Raw genomic sequence first — 19,436 nt, forward strand, 5'->3', positions numbered from 1 at the left:
GTGATTGTACAAGGCAGTGCAGCATGGAAGCCCCACTCCAGGACTTCCCTGGTGGCTAGGAAACATTGCTCCACCCCTCCCTCTTGTCAAAAGAGAAGGTGCACACACTTGGAGAGAAATGGGTGTTTTTGTGCTTCTTTCTCGTTCCCTGTTGGGTAGGAGGGTCAGGGGCTACCAGGCCCAGTGAAAACACAGCCCAGCCCTGCCTGTTCTGCCTCATCCTGAAGTGTAAGGAACTGCCCATTGTGCTGGGCCCTGTTACTGGCTCTGCCCGAGGCATGTCTGGCACTGGGCCTGGCTTTTTAAGGTGCAAACTGTTTTCCTGGATTTCTTATTTTTAAGGAAAAAAACTCAACTACAAAGGCTCAGTGGCCAGTCCTGTGCTCAAGCCCTCTTGTTAGGGGAGCTGGCCTCCCTCTTTGGCCATGGCTCAGTGCAGGGAGGGGTGCGGAAAGTGCTGGGGGAGGGGAGGGGAGGGGAGGGGAGGGGAGGACCCACCCTCCCCACAGATGGGTTTCTGGCTCTGGCTGCAGGAAACCAAACTTTCTTGTATTTTCTCTGGCTGGGTTGTGATGTGGGCATGGCGTTGGTGGGAGGTAGTGCATTTGCTGAGGGCGATGTGTTCTGAGTGTCCCCTCACTCGGTGGCTCTTTCATGTGGCCTGGACTTTTTGGTGAGGGAGCAGCAGTGGGAGGATAGGAGAGTCCTTTAGCAGGCTGATGTGTGTCTGCTAGTTGGCTTTGTCTTGGCTCGCAGCTTCTGTTTCAGACAGATATTTTGATCCCCCTTTGCTTAGCAACCAGCTGCAGCCTTGCTGTGTCTTGGGAAAACCATCGTCTTTCTGAAGAGCTGCTTCGGCTCCAAAACTGATCACTATGGAAGGAGCAGCCACCAGCCAGTCAGAACTGAGCTCCAAATTAACACATGAAGGAGACTTTGGCCTCTTGAGACCCTGAAATGCAAGAAGATGGTTTCATGTCATGTCCAAGAATGCGGCCACAAGTGTTACCTCAGTCTCGGGCTGTCTGCATTGTTAAATGACCTCCTTATTTTCCTGACCTGTGGGCCGGGCTTTGTTGGCATTTCCTTAAGGCGTGTTATTGCGGAAAATATTATTCAAGAAAGAAGAGCATGTGGTTTGCTTGGTTACTGAGCTGGACTGGCTCTGGGTGACCAGAGCTCTCACGCAGAGCCGTGCACGGCTGCTCCCACTGAGACCAGCCTCTGCCTCGGGATGGTCTGACCCACGGAGCTCTGTTTTGGGACCCAGAATCCACGAGCCACATTTGCTGTGCTGTGGGACAAACCACGGTTTCCTTGGGAGCCTCTCAAGCAGTGGCTGTTTCTCTTCCACACCCTGGGACCACTGGGGCTAGAGACGGGGAGTTGCCCAGCCTCCTCCAAGGATAAGCCTATTCCTTAAGCCTCCACAAGCCCCATCATTATTTATTTTTATCATAAGCCATGTTGTTCGAGTAGCATAGACAACTTTCTCAGGTTACCAGGGAAACAGGACTAGAAAGTCAACCCACGATCAAATTCTCTTGCCGAAAGGGAACCAGCTCAGTTAACCCTTGACCCCACACACCATTATCAGAGGCATATGAACCAGAGTGACTCCATCTTGAATAGGGGCTGGGTAAAATGGGTCTGAGACCTGCTGGGCTGCATTCCCAGGAGGTTAGGCATTCTTAGCCACAGGATGAGATAAGACGTCAGCACAAGATACAGGTCATAAAGGCCTTACTGCTAAAACAGGTTGTGGTAAAGAAGCCGGCCAAAACCCACCAAAACCAAGATGGCAATGAAAGTGATGTCTGGCCATACTCACTGCTCATTATACGCTAATTAGAATGTATTAGCATGCTAAGAGACACTCGCACCAGCACCATGACAGTTTACAAAAGCCATGGCAAAATCAGGAAGTTACCCTATGTCCTCTAAAAAGGGGAAGAACCCTCAGTTCCTGGGAATTGCCTACCCCTTTCCCAGAAATGAATAACCCACCCCTTATTTAGCATATAATCCAGAAATAATCCTAAAAATGGTCAACCAGCAGCTCATGCTGCTGCTCTGCCTATAGAGTAGCCATTCTTTTATTCCTTTACTTTCCTAATAAACTTGCTTTCACTTTATGGACTCGCCCTGAATTCTCTTGCGTGAGATCTAAGAACTCTCTCGGGGTCTGGATCGGGACCTCTTTCCAGTAACACCACGAGACTGAGTCCCTCACTGCCCCTCATTTCGGCAGTTGCCTGGTTCCTTGGTGAGTTTTCCCTCTTTCTCGCTGTCATTTCTCACTATGAGTCCGGCGCTTGTTCTTGGTGTCTTCAGTGGCCACGTCGTTGATCCTTCAGAGGACCTTGGCCCCCTCTCCTCCAGTGAGTGACCCCACCCCTGCAGCTACTTGCTCCCACGCCACGCCCCTGACCCTTCCAGCATCTGTCTCAAACATCCCACTCTTCATTTTCCACTTTTACCTTGTCACTCATCCTGCAATTCCCAGTCCCAGTGACTTTTTTTTTTTTTGAGACAGTCTGGCTCTGTCGCCCAGGCTGGAGTGCAGTGGTGCGATCTTGGCTCACTGCAAGCTCTGCCTCCCAGGTTCACACCATTCTCCTGCCTCAGCCTCCCTAGTAGCTGGGACTACAGGCGCCCGCCACCACGCCCGGCTAATTTTTTGTATTTTTAGTAGAGACGGGGTTTCACCGTGTTAGCCAGGATGGTCTTGATCTCCTGACCTCATGATCCACCCTCCTTGGCCTTCCAAAGTGCTGGGATTAGAGGCGTGAGCCACCATGCCCGGCCCCCAGTGATCTTTGACCCCACTGGGATGGTGACCCTTAGAACCCATGGCCTTCTTATAGCCCCTCGCCTGTCTCACACCTTCCCTCTTTGTCATGTCAGTGACCAGCCCTGCCTTGCACTCACCCTCCCCACCCGCCCTTCTCTTGCTGGGTCCTCCCCACCTGGTGAAACCGCAGCCCTGGTTACATCCTGCGCTCCACGCCTGCACCAGCCCCTGTGCAGTAGAAGTTTCTGGAGATGCCCCACTACCATACGGGCAGAGCTTACCATCAGGTCACAACCCCCGAGCCAAGGTGGGCCTTTCACTTGCTGTGCTCTGTCCACTCCCCCACCCTCCCGGATGGCAACTCCACCCTCCCCTTTCCTCAGCTCTGCTGTGCCTCCTCCCCATCCTCACTCACCTAACGGCCTCGTCCTCTCTCATTCCACCCCAAAATTTGAAGTCACTGGAAGAGAATTCCCACTGGCTGCCTGCACCACCACTACCCACCCACCATGTCTGTCCCCCTTCCCACCTGCTCCCCGCAGTGCACTGTCTGCGTTTCAGGCCAGCACTACCTGTGCGCAGATGTCCGTGGCCTGCTCCAGGGCATGGCTTTCGGAGCTCCCTGCTCCTGCCACATCCGTCCTGACCTCTCTCTTGGCTGCATCAGTCCTCGCCTCTCTCCTGGCTCATTTCTGCCAGCACAAAAGCTTGGTATAAATGCCCCTGGCCTAGAGAAATCTTTTGACCCACTTCCCTCTCCAGCAGCCTCTCCATTTCTCTGCTCTCCACACACACACGTGCACATATGCACACGCACACACATACATGCACACACACGCACACACACGTATGCACACACGCACGATCCATGCACACGATGCATGCACACACAGGAAATTCCTCAGAGAATCATCTGTCGCCACTGTCTCCATTTTCTCTCTCCCTCCCCATTCAGGTTTTTGCCCCTCGTCTTTACTGAAACTGTTCCTCTCTGAGCTGCCAACGTCTAACTAAAGTGACCAATTCTCAGTCCTCAAATTATAGATGCAGAAGCAGCCTCTGACCTGCTGACCGCTCTTGCTTCCTTGAAACGCTTTCTTCTCCTGGCCACCAGGATGCCACGCACTGCTGGGTTTTCTTGTATCTTCTTGGTCACTTCTCAGTCCACCCTGACCTTCAAACATGCTGCACCCAGAAGTCGGTGCCTTCCACTCACTCCCTAGGGGATCCCCTCCAACCTCATGATTTATTTTATTTTATTTATTTTATTTCATTTTATTTTATTGCTGGAATTACAGGTGCACGCCACACTCCCAGCTAATTTTTGTTATTGTTGTTTGAGATGGAGTCTCACTCTGTCACCCTGGCTGGAGTGCAGCGGTGCAATCTTGGCTCACTGCAACCTTCGCCTCCTGGGTTCAAGTGATTCTCCTGCCTCAGCCTCCCAAGTAGCTGTGATTACAGGTGCATGCCACCACACCCAGCTAAATTTTGTATTTTTAGTGGAGGTGGGGTTTCACCATGCTGGCCAAGGCTGGTCTTGAACTCCTAACCTCAGGTGATCCACTCACCTCAGCCTCACAAAGTGCTGGGATTACAGGCATGAGCCATGGCACCGATCTGTTTATTTTTGAGACAGTGTCTCACTCTGTCAACCAGGCTGAATTGCAGTGGTGCAATCATGGCTCACTGCAGCCTCCACCTCCCAGGTTAAGATGATCCTCTCACCTCAGCCTCCCAAGAAGCTGAGACCACAGGTGTGCACACCTTGCCCGACTAATATTTTTTATTATATTTTTATAGATGGAGTCTCCTTATGTTGCCCAGGTTGTTCTCGAACTCCTGAGCTCAAGTGATCCTCCCATCTCAGCCTCCCAAAGTGCTGGGATTAGAGGTGGGAGCCACCACACCCAGCCCCATGATTGTAAATAACTCTGTCTGCTGGGACGCCTGGGGGATCTTTCCAACCAGATTTCTCTGCTGGACTCCAGACTTGCAGAGCTCTGTCGTCAGCCTCCATGCGGGGCTGCAACAGAGCCACGGCATGTCTGGTCCCAGCCGATGGATGCTCTGCCCAGACCTGTCCTCTCACTCTTTGCTGTCACGCCAGGGCCACTCCATGCCTTCCATTGTTCAGGCAATGAACGTGGCATCATCCTTGAACCCTGTCTTTCTCTCGTATCCCATAGCCAATCTGTCCATGGTTCCACCTTCAAAATATACCCAGATATGTGATGATGTTGAGGAATTGCTGGTAACTTTTTTGGATGTGATAATGGTATTGCGGTTGTGTTTTGTTTTTGTTTTTTTTTTTAGACAGAGTTTCGCTCTTGTCACCCAGGCTGGAGTGCAGTGGCGTGATCTTGGCTCCCTGCAACCTCCGCCTCCCAGGTTTAAGCAATTTTCCTGCCTCAGCCTCCTGAGTAGCTGGAATTACAGGCATGCACCACCCCACCTGGCTAATTTTTGTATTTTTAGTAGAGACTAAAAACAGGGTAGTGGTGTGATCACAGCTCACTGTAGTCTTGACCTCTTGGGCTCAAGCAATCCTCCTGTCTCAGCCTCCCAAGTAGCTGGGACCACAGGCTCCCACCACCACGGCTGGCTAATTTTAAAAAAAAAATTTATAGGGATGGAGTCTCACTGTGTTGCCCAGTCTTGTCTTGAACTCCTGGGCTCAACCAGTCCTCCTGCCCTGGCCTCCTAAAGTGCTGGGATTACAGGGCGGGAGATGTAATGCCTAGCTAAGTTTCATTTGTTATCTGCCCGGTATGTATAGACATCTGCTTTGTCACCTCCATTGTGGAGAGCAACATGGGGTTTCACCATGTTGGCCAGGCTGGTCTTGAACTCCTGACCTCAGGTGATCCATTCCCCCTGGCCTCCCAAAGTGCTGGGATTACAGGCAAGAGCCACCACGTCTGGCCATGGTTGTGTTTTTTAAAGGAGCTCTTATCTTTTCCAGAGTCTTACTGAAATATTTATAGATGAAATAATATGATGCCTGGAATTTACTCAAAATAACCTAGGGCAGTGCTTCTCAAGCTTTGGCATGCATTCAAGTCCCGTGGAGGGCTCATTAAAACAGCTTTCTAGGTCTTGAGCCCAGAGCTTCTGATTCACAAGGCCTGGGGTGGGCCCCGTAACTTGTATTTCTAATGCTTGGTGCTGCTGGTCTGAGGAGCCCATTTTGAGTTGAGCTGATCTAAGGTGTAGGACAGTGAGTAGCCTGGGCGTGGGTTGGGAGAAGGTGGAGCTGGTGGGTACGTGGTAATGAAGGTACAAGGGTTTATTATGTCACCCTACTTTTCTTTGGAAAGTTCCGCAACTAAAAAGCACGTGTGTGTGTGTGGGTGGGTGTGTCTGTGTGTCTGTGTGTGTGTGTGTCTGTCTGTCTCCCTCCCTCCCGAATTGGACTGCTCTTCAGCTCTTCCATTGCTGCGCCCTGGCTCAGGCGAGAGTCCTTTCTTTCCCAGGTGGCGCTAGCACCTCCTAACTGGTCTCCTTCCTTCTCTCCTTGTTCCTCTAGAGTCAGTTCTCAACAGAGCAGCCAGGATGATCCCCAGACCCCTGCAGTGGCACTCAGAGTGACACCCAAAACCTTTTTGTGACCTCAAACTTCTGTGCAGTGTGTTCCCCACTCCACTTCCTCCATGAACCTTCAGTCACACTGCCTGCCTCGCTGGGGCTTGCACAGGTCAGGAGTGCTTCTGCCACAGGACCTTTGCACGTGCCCTTCTGGGCCTACAGTGCTCCTCCACTCTCCATGCGGCTATCTCTCTGGCTTCCTTCAGGTCCGCATTCAGATGTCACCCTTGCAATGAGGCCTTCTCAGATGACATCATCTAAAATGTCACTTCCCCTTCCCCACTATTCATACCCTACTCGCTACTCTCTTTTTCTGCTCCACTCCTGTCGCTGTCTATATTGCACTTATTGATCTTATCTGTCCGCCCTGGCAGGAAGCTTGAGCAGTGCCCGCCCCTTCCTGGCTGTGCCTCGGCAGTGCTCCCACCCCAGCCTCCCACCCCACCTCGGTCTGCACCCGCTGCCATCACTGATCCATTCATTCCTCCTGTTCCTCTTGGCCACTGCCAAATGCTGGATGGTTTCCATCTGTTTGGTTCACTGCAGTGTCTCTGTGCCTGGAAGGGTGCCAGCCACAGAAGACATGAAGATGTGTCTACGGAGCTGGCAGCTAAAAATCTGGCAAGAGGAGTCGAGGAAGGGGGCTGAGGAGGTAGAAGGGAGGGCTTTCCTCAAAAGGCCAGAAATTTGTGGCCAGCCAGAGGGGAAGCAAAGACATTCTCATGTAGGAAAACTTACAGGAAATGCAACTAAAAGTGTGGGAGACAGGAAGAGTCTGTCTATTTCTGAGATTATCAAGAAAGGGGGGATGGAAGTTGCAAATGGGCAGGCCAAATCCAGTCTGCAGAGGTGTGTTTCCAGCCCACGCAGTGCTTAAAATAAATGGGGATGGTTGCCAGCACTGGAAGGTCTGGAGTGCCCTGTCTCCTGGAAATGCTGCAGCCTGGCAGCACTGGGCTGGTGAGCATGACTGGCACCTGCAGCAGCTGCCCACCAACTAATGGCAGGTGTGTGTTCTCTGCTCACCCAAAGCCCTTCCAGCAGCTTCATTTTGTTGTTGTTTATTTGTTTTTGAGACAGGGAAGTGGTACAATCACAGCTCACTGCAGTCTTGACCTCCTGGGCTCAAGCAATCCTGCTATGTCAGCCTCCCAAGTAACTGGGACCACAGGTTCCCACCACCATGCTTGGTTACTTTTTAAAAGAATTTTTGTAGGGATGGAGTCTCACTGTGTTGCCCAGGCTGGTCTTGAACTCCTGGGCTGAAGCAATCCTCCTGCCCTGGCTTCCCAAAGTGCTAGGATTACAGGTGCGAGCCACCATGCCTGGCCAGCTTCATTTGTTACCTTCCTGGTGTGTGTAGACATCTGTGTTGTCACCTCCATTTTGGAGAGCAAAAAGGATTTCTTCTTCCTTCAAACCTAATTGAGAAAATACAGTTGTTTGGGGGCAAGTAGGGTGTGGGGTGACTCTGGAACCAGCCTCCTGGGAAGCCAGGCCTCTGGGAGTGCTGGAGATGGGCAGTGAGGCTGCCAGGCCCCTGCCTCCTGGGGTGGGGTACATGCTCCTGATACATCAGAAGGGTCAGGGGAGGACTTGGAGGTGAAAGCACTGCAGGAAGAGAGGAAGCTTTCTGGAGAGACGGTCGATGGGGCAGTCAGGCTTTAAAAGGACGGGCCCACCAAGTGAAAAGATGACCAAGTGTTTGGGCTGAATTGTGTCCTCCAAAAGGATATGTTGAAGTCTAACCCCCGGGACCTCAGAAGGGGATCTTATTTGGAGATAGGGTCATTGCAGTTGTCACGTTGAGATGAGGTTATACTGGAGTAGGGTGGGCCCTTAATCCAGTGTGACTGCTGTTCTAAGAAGATGACCACGTGACAATGGAGGGACATGTTGGGAGAGGATGGCCACGTGACAACGGGGACTCCGAGAGAGGATGGCCTCGTGATGACAGGGGACATGTGGGGAGAGGATGGCCTCGTGATGACAGGGGACACGTGGGGAGAGGATGGCCTTGGGACGAAATGACATGTGGGGAAGGGATTGCCACGTGATGATGGGGGGACATGTGGGGAGAGAATGGCCACATAATGGTGGGGGGACAGATGGGGAGAGAATGGCTACATAATGGCAGGGGGACACCAGAGGATGGCCATGTGACAATTGGGGGATACCACGCAGGGAGAGGATGGCCACATAACAATGAGGGGACATATGGGGAGAGAACTGCCACGTGACGACCGAGGAAGGGCCTGGAGTGAGGAAGTCATAAGCCAAGGAACGCCAAGGACAAGACAAGCAGCAAGCACAAGACGCAGGGCCAGGTAAGGAGGGCCCTGGCTCCAGGTATCAGAGGAGCCCTGCTGATGCCTGGATTTCAGCTCTCTGGCCTCTGGACCCGGAAGAGAATGAGGTTCTGCTGCCTGGGGCCTCCCAGTTTGTTTACAGTGAGTCTGTTCATGGTGGAGAAACATCTTCTCGTGATGTTCCTGTCCTCCATGGTCAAGGCCTGTTTTGAGCTCCTGAATTGTATAAGTCAGAGGTAAAGTTGTTTTTCTCAAGGAGTCAATAATCGACAGTATTGGAATGGGACAAGGTGGTCCTGTTGGGTTTTATTTGTTTGTTTTTAAAATATGTGTTCTTACTTGTGCTTAATTTTCCCAGTGGCAGGGATGTGAAGTCCACGCCTGTCATGTGTAATGCACCAGGGCAAGGGGTCAGTTTTGTTTGCATAGCTTCCCCAGGGTCATCTTCCCACCCCTCAAGTGTGGATTTGGCCACAACACTTTGTTTAGCAATTTCCTGTCATTTTGTTTTATTTGGTCAGGCTTATTTGCATAGTTGAATGAATGCACAAAGGCCTCCTTGTTTCGTGGTTCACAAAGTCAGAACTGGATCATACCAGGGCATACGGGTTCTGTTTCAAGGCTTTATAAAGCTGCTAGGGTTGAAATAGGTATTTTTGGTGTCAGAATAATTTTGTGGCATTTATCAGCTTGTCTACTGAGATGGGGCACTGAGAACTGCTGATTTACCTCTCTCCAGCCCTGTCTGCAGTACCTGAAGGCTGGGGGAAGACATTTGGCAATGCACACAGCCTTTGCTTCTGCCTGTGAAGTTGGGGTTTCATAGGCCGCCTCCCAGGAGGGTCCTGTAGGTGCATGACAGAGTCCGAGTGCCTCACCAGTGGGTTTGTCACTGCACCCAAGCAGATGCTGGGGAAGAGGATGCCTCTTCCTTCTCCTCCTCACCCTTCATCAGTGTGTGAGCAGAGGCAGGAGACCTGTGGGCTGGAAGGCCCCATGTCCTCCTTCCCAGGCTGTGAATGTGGCACTTACATGGTAGGAGGACTTTGCAGATGTGATCAGGACCTTGAGAGGAGACATTATCCTGGATGATCTGGATGAATCCATCACACTCACAGGGTCCTTAAAAGCTGGAAGAGGGAGGCCGGGCAGGGAGAGGGAAGGAAATGTGAGGATGGAAGCAGGGATCCGATTGCCGCGATTGCTGAATTTGAAGAGGAAGGAAGGAGCCGAGAGCCAAGGAACCCAGGCAGCCTCTGGGAGCTGCAAGAGACAAGGAAATGGGTTCTCTCCTGCAGCCTTCAGAGCAGATGCAGACCTGCCGACACCTTCCTTTCAGCCCAGTGAAACCCATTTCAAAATTTTGAGTGCAGAGCTGTAAGGTCATGAGTCTGTGCTGCTTAAGCCACTGTGTTTGTAGTCATTTGTTGCAGTAGTAAAGGAGACTAATATGCTATTCTGCCACCATTCTGAGCTTTTGAGGCAGGCTGATGGAAAAGGTGGGACAGTGGCTTCCCAGTACTTTTCTAAGTGGTCCTGAGAACCTAATATCCCAGGCACTTCATTTTCTGTAACTCTCCACCCCGCTGCCAGCAGTCTGCTTAGTCCTCAAGATGAGGGGCTTCTGCTGCTCACAGAGGTTGATGATTTCATTTATTATCTTTAAGTTACTCTGCACTCTCCCTTCCCCAGAGAAAACCCAATCAAATTCAAGTGAGCATTGGGGAAAATATTCGTTCATTAAACTGGTTCTTAACCTTTTTGGGGGCACTGACCTCTTGAGATTCTCTTGAAAATGGGATTTTAGCCCCCATAAAAATACATATCAAAAATTTGCATACAATTTTGGCCAGGCACAGTGGCTCATGCCTGTAATCTCTGCACTTTGGAAGGCCAAGGTGGACAGATCACTTGAGGTCAGGAGTTCAAGACCAACCTGGCAACATAGCGAAATGCTGTCCCTACCAAAACTACAAAAAATAGCTGGGTATGGTGGTGCACGCCTGTAATCCCAGCTGCTTGGGTGGCTGAGGTGGAAGAATTGCTTGAACCCAGGACGTGGAGGTTACAGTGAGCTGAGATTGCGCCATTGTACTCCAGCCCGGGCAACACAGCGAGACTGTCAAAAAAAAAAATTGCATACAATTTTGAGAACAATTTTGTATACAGATTCCCCCAGGAGCTACCCCTTGAAGCTCCAATGGCTGCCAGGGGCTTCCTCTGTCACCCCAGGTGAAGAGCTCTTGTACAGATTAATTCACATTAAGGCTGATGAATGACTTTTCCTAGTAAGTCTCCTTGGTCTTTGCCAGGTCCTTAAACCATGTTCAGTGGATCCTCATTATTTGTGGATTCCATATTTTTAAATTCACCTGCTCTCTAAAATTTGTTTGTCACCCCAAGATCAGAACTCACAGACACCAGCAGAGTGGCAAAAACGTGTTACCCGATGAGCCTGTTCCCAGCTGAAAAGGATGCTCTGCCATCTTGTTTCAGCCTCTTGGTGTAAACGAGTGTGGTTTTCATGATTTGTTTAGTGCCATGTTTTTCATGTTTTGTGCTTTTTCTTCGTGGTTTCACTGTTTGAAAGTGCTGTCTAGTGTTTCCAAGTGCAAGAAGGCAGTGATGTGCCTTATGAGGAAAATATGTGTGTTTGATAAATTGTATTCAGGTTTGTGTTCTAGTGCCACTGGTTCAGTGTTAACGAATCAACACTGTACAGATGATTCCTGACTTACAATCGTTCATTCCAGTATGATTTTTCAACTTTACAACGGTGTGAAAGTGATATGCATTCAGTAGAAACCATCCTTCAGGTACCCGTGGGACCATTCTGTTTTTCACTTTCTGTTCAATAGTCTGTACATTTCATAAGATATTCAACACTCTATCAGAAAGTAGGCTTTGTATTTCATGATTTCACCCAGCTGTAGGCTAATGTAAGTGTTCTGGATAGGTGGAAGGCAAGCTGAGACATACCTCTATGGTGTTTGGTAGGGTAGGTGTATGGAATGCATTGTCAACTTAGGATATTTTCAACCTACCTTGGGTTTATCAGGACCTGACCCCATTGTAAGTTGAGGGCCATCTGTTTATTCAGTAAGGTGTCTTTTAAATAGAAAAACACATAAAACAAGTTTAGTATTGATTGTTTGACAAAAATGTTGCAACCCGAGGCTTTCAGGAACCTAACTCTGCATTTCCTTTAGGAGTGCTGCTTTCTTCAGTATCTGCTGGTAATTCTATGGAACATAGCTACTGTGAATAATGGGAATTGGGTGTATTTTCAAGTTGCTGGCCTCTCCAGCTACGCTGGTAATCAGTCCTGCTCTTTAAATCACGTCTTACCATCAGTCCTGCCTAGAGAAATGGAGGAAGGGAGGTCTCTGGTCTTACAGTCTGTCCCGACTCTCTGCCGCACCAGCTATGTCCCGAGCACCAGCCTGGACAGAGCCATCTGTTTGGTGGGTGGTAGCAGGTCGTGTTGTGAGGCTCTGGTGCCTGCCTTCTGTCCTCCTGTGCTCGCTAGAGGAGCATGAGGCAGGAGCAGCCAGTCCATGCTGGTTCCTGAGCAAGGCAGCTGTAGGGCTGCCAGCACCTACTCCTGGGGGGCTGAGGGTGAGAAGAGCTTCACAGGGGAGGATGGGACTGTCTGACTGTATTTCCAATCCCAGTTGGGACTTGTGGTCTGATGAGGACAAGTGCCTTTGAGGGGGATGGCAATGGTTGAGAGGAACCAGGAAATCGAGTCTGTCCTGGAAAATGTGGCATGGTGGATCTTTTGAGTTGGGGTGTTGGGATGTGTGTCAGCTAAAACAAGGTTCACCTGCTTCAAATGTTCATCCAAGCTTTCTACACTTGCCTGTCTGAGTCAACATCTTTAGAGACAGCAGGAAGTGATGAAATTCAGTTCACAGTCCATCTGCTCTGAGGGCTTGGTATGAGGGGCTGATGTTTTCTGTCATTTTCTCCTTTCTAACATTTCACTTTGGGATCTTAGTTCCTGGTTGAAATTCCTTAACTGTGGGAGTCGAGGCAGTCTAAGAATCCTTTTCGGCTGCTTAAGACAACGAGGTAGAGAGGGAACCAGCTGCCCCTTTTCTTACCTCCATGATGATGTAGAAATGGTTCCATCCAGCCCAAGGGTTCTTCTGGGGCCCAAAGCTCCTCAGGGGCTCTGTGCATAGGATTTGAGGATTGGTTTTCTTGGATGGGGAGAAAAGTCCATCTTTATTTTTATAAATCCTACCTGAAATGGAGCATTTCCTCTAATTAGGAAGGCAGGCAACAAAACCAGTATGTTAGCTATGCCTGTGACTCTGTCACCAATGTGGGTTAGCCGTATCTCTGACCCTGTCACCAATTGCAATTACAGGTGTCTCCACATCACATTAGTGTTGTTTCAGATATCTTGAAATAGCATTTGTTCTCATTACTAGTTTTAAATTAAGGTGGTTAATAGACCCCACTGGATTTTGCGATTTAATATGCTGATAAGGCACATATATTGCTATACTATAACATTTAAAAAAATTTTTGATAACTAGATTTCAATAAGATTGGTATTTGTGATCGTATTTATTTTCTTGATTTTTATAACAGCTTTATTGAGGTATAATTTCTGTACCATACAACTTGCTCATTAAAGTATACAACTCCATGTTTTTAAAATAGATTTTCAGGATTGTACAACCATCACCATCACCATAATCTAATTTTAGAATATTTTTGTCCCCCTTAAAAGAGGCCTCGTACTCATTAGCAATTATCCACATTCCCCCTTTCCCCACTTTCAGCCCCTGGCAACCACAACATCTACTTTCTGTCTCTAGAAATGTGCCTGTTCTGGACATTTCATAGAAATGGAATCTTGTTTTTGAGACAGAGTCTCACTCTGTCACCCAGGCTGGAGTGCAGTGGTGTAATCTCGGCTCACTGCAACCTCCACCTCCTGGGTTCAAGCCATTCCCCTGCCTCAGCCTCCCAAGTAGCTGGAATTACAGGCGTGTGCCACCATGCCCAGCTAATTTTTGTATTTTTAGTAGAGACAGGGTTTTACCATGTTGCCCAGGCTGGTCTCGAACTTCTGACCTCAGGTGATCCGCCCGCCTTCACCTCCAAAAGTGCTGGAGTTACAGGTTACAAAGTGAGCCACTGTGCCCGGCCAAAATGGAATCTTTCTGAGGTCTTTTGTGACTGGCTTTTTTCATGTAGCGTAATGTTTTCAAGGTTCATCTGTGTTTGTATTTTGTTCTGTGCACTTAAAACATTATTCTGAGAAGGGGTCTAAAGGCCTGCCCCGTAATGGCCAGAAGGGCCTGTGGCATCATTGGCGAGGTTAGGGCTCCCTGCGCCTAATGGTTCTTCCCTCTGTCAGTCTTGCTTTAAAACTAGTCCATGCCTTGGCTTGGGCGTGGACAATCACTGCCAAAGACCCGGCAGGCAAGGCATGCAGCTTTCCTTGGGATGGGTTGGACCCAGGCCCTGGGCACTCAGAGGTACTCAGGCACCTCTGCCCAGTCTCCCCAAGTTACCACCTCCACAGGTGCCTTGGGGTGAGTAGGTATCTCCAGGATGTAGCCTCTAGTGGATGATACCCGTGGACAGGGACAGCGAGGGAGAGTAATAGGGCCAGGCCCCAGGTGCCTGCCCCCAGCTAGACACCAGAACCCCAGGACCCCAGCTCCTCCAGCCCCCAGGAAGCTGTCAGTGCTTCCAGGCAGCAAGCTGTTGGTGGGAAGGTCTGAATCCTTGCAGCTCTGTGATTCGCGAATCATAAAACCTCCACACTTGGTGTTTGTGGGCCGAGCTATTGTCTTTGTGTTTTCTTTTTGGAGTGGGTGGGAAGCCAGCTTGGCAAGCTGGGTGTGAATGAACAGGAATGAGCAGGAGACGCTCGCTGATGCCTTCTGTGATGTGTTTCTCCCCCAGCTCCAGAAGAAAAGGAAGTCATTAAAGGACAGTATGGCAAGCTCACGGACGCATACGGCTGCCTGGGGGAGCTCAGGCTGAAATCTGGTGAGTAGCCGCTCGCTGGAGGAGCAGGCGCCAGGCTCCCCGGTGGAAGGGAGCCTCTGTGTCGGAAGGGGCCTCACCTCAGTGCAGTCATTCTGTTTGACCGCTCTTCTCTCTCTCTTCTTTTTTTTTTTTTTTTTTTCCCCCCCCGAGATGGAGTTTTGCTCTTGTTGCCCAGGCTGGAGTGCAATGGTGCGATCTTGGCTCACCACAACCTCTGCCTCCTGGGTTCAAGCAATTCTCCTGCCTCAGCCTCCTGAATAGCTGAGACTACAGGCATGCGCCACCACGCCCAACTAATTTTTTGTATTTTTAGTAGAGATGGGGTTTTTCCATGTTGGTCAGGCTGGTCTGGAACTCCGACCTCAGGTGGTCCACCTGCCTCAGCCTCCCAAAGTGCTGGGATTACAGCCATGAGCCGCCGTGCCTGGCCGACCTCTCTTCTCTTTTAAGATGTTTCTTTATGCCTCGGAACCTGCTCCTCCTGCAGGAACCTGCAGGTGGGGAGGTCAAGGTGAGTGTTGCCTGGTTGTCACCTGCCTGTGCTGGGGAGCAGGGTGGGGCTCCCGGCACCCCCACCCTGTGCCAGGGAAGCTCGTCTTCATTGCTTGCCGGCGAGGGCCTAAGTGTTTTGAAAGTCTGGTCTGGGGCTTCTGCCCAGGGCATTGTCTGTAGTACTCTAGAAGGTGTGCCAAGGCGGGTGGGTGAGGACAGGGACCAGGGCAGATGCCGGGAGGCACAGGGGTGGGCTGGGAGTTGTCAGCAGGAGAGAAAAGCCACCGACGTGTGACTGTCAGTCAGTGTGGGGTGGAAGGGACAGTGTGATCTGACTTGCGAAGGGAGAGAACTTCCAGGAAGACATGGGCATCTCTGCTCACTCTGAGAGACTCAAGGGTGAGCCGGCGGTGGCCAGCTGTCGTGGGTGGTCACAGCCAACCTCAGCTGTTCCTGGAGCTCGGGAGTCCTGGGACCCTCGGTTCTACCACCCGTTTCCTTCCTCCTGTCTCAGGGCCCCCTCGCCATCTGTGACCTGGCTGTGGACATCTCCTGTGACTTCTGGGGCCCAGACAAGAGCCCAGTCGCATTCCTGATTTTCGGTCCCACCTGGCTGAGATGGGAATGGCTGTATGGGTTGTCTGAATTCGGGCGTTCCCTGAGCCAAGCGCACACCTCCCTTCCTGCTCACAGCAGCTGTTTTCAGAGACTGAGGATTTTTAAAGCTGCCAGAAAAGCACGGTTACGTTGACCATTCCTTTTCTGGGTGTTTTCTGTCATGGAATGTTTTTCCCTGAACTGTGATGATTGCAGTGATCATTTCCAAATAGCATTTAGGAAAAATACACGGTACCCACATGACAAAGTGCATTTATGAAATGTCTGTTTCGTGCCAAGAGCTAGACATACATTCACTTATTTAATCCTAAAAATAGGCTACTGTGATAATGCATCTTTGTCCCTGTTTACAGTAAAGGGAACAGGCTCAGAAGCTTCAAGTAACTTGCCTTAGGTCAGAAGCTTAGCTGAGGTTCGAAGTGCCTCCAAACGCTTGCTTTTTCTGTGAAAATGTGCGGGCTGCTGGGGGTTTTCTGCAGGACTTTCTGCTCTGCGGCGATCTTCCTGAAGTTGCAGAAAATCCCCTGTGGCCCTTGCCTTCCATAGTGATGACTGTGAGGATGGTGGTCTGCACCTGCATGGCGCTCACTTAGGAACTTGCTAACGCGGCTCCCGTGGCCACCTGTGCTGTCGTCACCCTGCCTTGCAGGTGTGGCAGGGATGCCACGTTCCATCCATGCTGATGCCCTTTTTTCCGCATAGTGGCATCTGGGCCCCCAGGATGCCTCACAGTCTTGGCATCCTTCAGTTATAGTTGGCAGCTGCTTTTGGTCCATACATGAATGACTCATTTCGCATCCGACAGGGACTGGGATTCAACGAATTACAGTAACCGGCTCAAGGTCACGCCATTCTCAAGTGGTGCCCTGGGTTTTAAACTCATGCCTTGCGGCACCAAGGACTGCCTTCAACCACCAGGCTGTTCTCCTTTCTGAAAGGGACAGGTGGCTGGGCTGACAAGGGGGACAGGAAGTGCAGTACCTTCCCCCATCCCAGGGGAAAAGTGGTTTTTCCCAGGGCTGTCATCTAAGATCAGCTGTGGGAAATTGGTCCTAACCAAGAAGGGTGGCAGCCCCAAAGATGTCTTATTAGAGCGAGCCAGGGTATCTGCAGGGGTCAGCAGGGTCTTCTGGGGCAGGGAGTGCACAGAGAGGAGACCACCTCCCAGGGCTGCCCTAGGGGAGGCCTCCTCCCTGCCTTCAGCCAGTCCCGGCCACCCCACACCCCACAGAAGGGAATGAGGCTTCTTGTGGGCCATGCGAGACCAGCCCCGCTCCGAGGCTTTGGGTGCCCCCAACCCCTGCCCACCTGTGAGAGTCACCCTCCGGGGTGGGTTGGAGTTTCTCTGAGTGTGGTGTGTATGAGTTTGACTTTGGCGATGTCAGGATAATTTGGTCTGTTTTCAACACATTCTGGAAAGTACCCTAAGCATCTGAAGGATGGAAGGACTGGGCTTTAAATCGAGTTTTTTCAGTCCCCATTGGTTACCTTATGGGGCGTTTGACTTTAACTTGATTTTCTTTTTCCCCTGTAAGTCCCTGACCCAGAACTGTGATCTGTTTCCTTTTGTGTTTTCAGCTGTTGAGCATGTTGGGCAGCACGGAGTGTAGCTACAACCGTGTGACTCCACCTGTGTGACTCCAGTTGTGTGACCAACTACAACTGTGTAACTGACTCCAGCCGTGTGACTAACTCCACCTGTGTGACTCTAACTGTGTGACTCCAACTGTGACTCCATCTGTATGACTCACCTCAACTGTGTGACCCCCACCTGTGTGACCCCACCTGTGTGACTCCACCTGTGTGACTCCAATTGTGTGACTCCACCTGTGTGACTCCACCTGTGTGACTCCAATTGTGTGACTGACTCTGTGTGACTCCACCTGTGTGACTGACTTCAACTGTGTGACTCCACCTACGTGACTCCAGTTGTGTGACTGATTTCAACTGCGTGGCTAACTCTGCTGTTGACTGACTCCAACTGCCCAGCTATGTGACTCCACGTATGTGACCCCAGCTGTATGACTCCAACTTTCAGTTGCCACGAAGACAACCAGCTGAGTCAGGAGTGGGCCTCCCTTTCAATGTTTTTAGCTAAGGATCTCTGTACAAAGAAAGAGGCTTCCCCACAGGCTCTTAATTTGGGACAAGTTTTCCCTTAGTTTGGGACAAATTTCAATCTACCTAAATTAGCCTTTTACATTAGAAATTGAGAAACATGCACAAAAATTCATAAAAGCTTTTTTCCAGGTTCCAAGGTTTTTGTGGAAAGCCCAAAGTCCCCCCTTCCTTCCTGAAATGCCAGCAGGAAGGGGTTGGAGCTCCCGTGATTAGCCAGGGAGTCAGCCTTCCTGAAGTTTACACAATACAAAGCGCAGAAAGTGAGAATGTAGCAGAAAAAAGAACTTATCCCAATGATTATAGCAATTTAAATTCTCTTGAACCCAAGCTCTCAAGGCCTCCCTGTTTTATAGCCTCAAGGGACTCTATTCCTATTCCAGACTATAATGAATGGTGTCTCCTGGAGTTGTGCAGTGCACAACCTGTGAAGCTGTACACAACAGCCCTATAAATTCTCTAGCAGACAGCCCTCCTAGATTCTAGTTCCCACTTCACAGCTGAACTGCATTTAATCTCTCTAGGACTGTTTTCCCGTCTGTAAACCTGGGAAAACTGCCTCATCTCTATGTTGCCTAGTTCTTAGGAGGTCCACTTGGGCCATGCACATGGTAGCCTTGAAGAGTGTGGAGTGCTCCTCCAACACCAGGCAGGCTGGCCACAGGCAGTTTCTTAGAGGGTGGCCTGGGGACACAGCCACCACTGAGAAGCTCTGCTGTCTCTCCTCTGTCCCTGGGAGGGCTGGAGGGAGGAGGGTACTGAGTGAGAGGGACCTGGCCTGCAGAGGGCTGAGGACGAGGTGTGAGCTGGAGGGCCAGGCTGTGTGGCCTCGGGGTGTGGACTCCTGGTGGGTGGCTCCTCTGCACAGGCTAGCAGAGGGCTGGTTTCATGGGCAGTCACTTCAGAAGGAGAATTCTCTGGAGGGGAGTTTGAACCCTTAGTCTTTTGGGATGCAGTGTTCTCTAGCAAGTCTTGAAGCAAACTGGCCTTTGTCAGTCTTAGATTAATTTAATTCTTGTGCCCAGTGGTGGGATATTGCCAAGATAGTTGACACCCAGCTCCCTGAGGGGGAAGCTCTGGGATGATGCAGCATTTGCCAGTTTCCAAGGTGTAAATTCACAGGCCAGGGCTGATTTCAGGTTCCCAGCGTGGAGCTGAGGAAGGATCCGCACCAAGGGTGCTCACTGCGGGTGCTCACTGCTGCCGCCGCCTCTGCCTACGCCTCCCTCATGTTCTGCAGAGGGTGGGCGGGAGAAGGCCCTGAGACCACGCCGCGTGGGCACACAGCGCTTAGGGTTCTGAACCTGTGGGTGGCGGGGGAGGCTCAAGGGTCATCTGGCTGAAGCTTCCCCCTTCACAGGTGGGAAAGCCTAGACGTCTTAAGTCCTTTGTTTGGAGCTTTAAGTCTGAGGGTGTCTGTGTGAGCAGAGGGACAGATAGGATGGCTGGAGGGACCCCAGGGCTGGGATTGGCACAGACCAGGCTGGGAAGGTGAACTC

At 50.8% G+C, this 19,436-nt stretch overlaps 1 protein-coding gene across 7 annotated transcripts in view; it reads left to right on the top strand.

Annotated features, from left to right (window-relative positions):
* Positions 1–19,436, top strand: part of SYNJ2 (synaptojanin 2) — a 117,754-nt gene that overhangs the window by 20,675 nt on the left and 77,643 nt on the right. For 4 of the 7 annotated variants that reach the window (XM_054492131.2, XM_063666764.1, XM_063666765.1 and 1 more), the window contains exon 2: positions 14,623–14,709. In XM_054492131.2, the coding sequence (XP_054348106.1) occupies positions 14,623–14,709 (87 nt within the window). Of the gene's footprint in view, positions 1–14,622; positions 14,710–15,122; positions 15,221–15,715; positions 15,943–17,426; positions 17,823–19,436 lie in introns of those variants that run through there. The other 3 variants (XM_063666767.1, XM_054492132.2, XM_063666768.1) reach the window with 3 other exon arrangements.

The sequence above is a fragment of the Pongo pygmaeus genome, chromosome 5 (genome assembly GCF_028885625.2).
Source record: "Pongo pygmaeus isolate AG05252 chromosome 5, NHGRI_mPonPyg2-v2.0_pri, whole genome shotgun sequence".
Taxonomy (NCBI): Eukaryota; Metazoa; Chordata; class Mammalia; order Primates; family Hominidae; genus Pongo; species Pongo pygmaeus.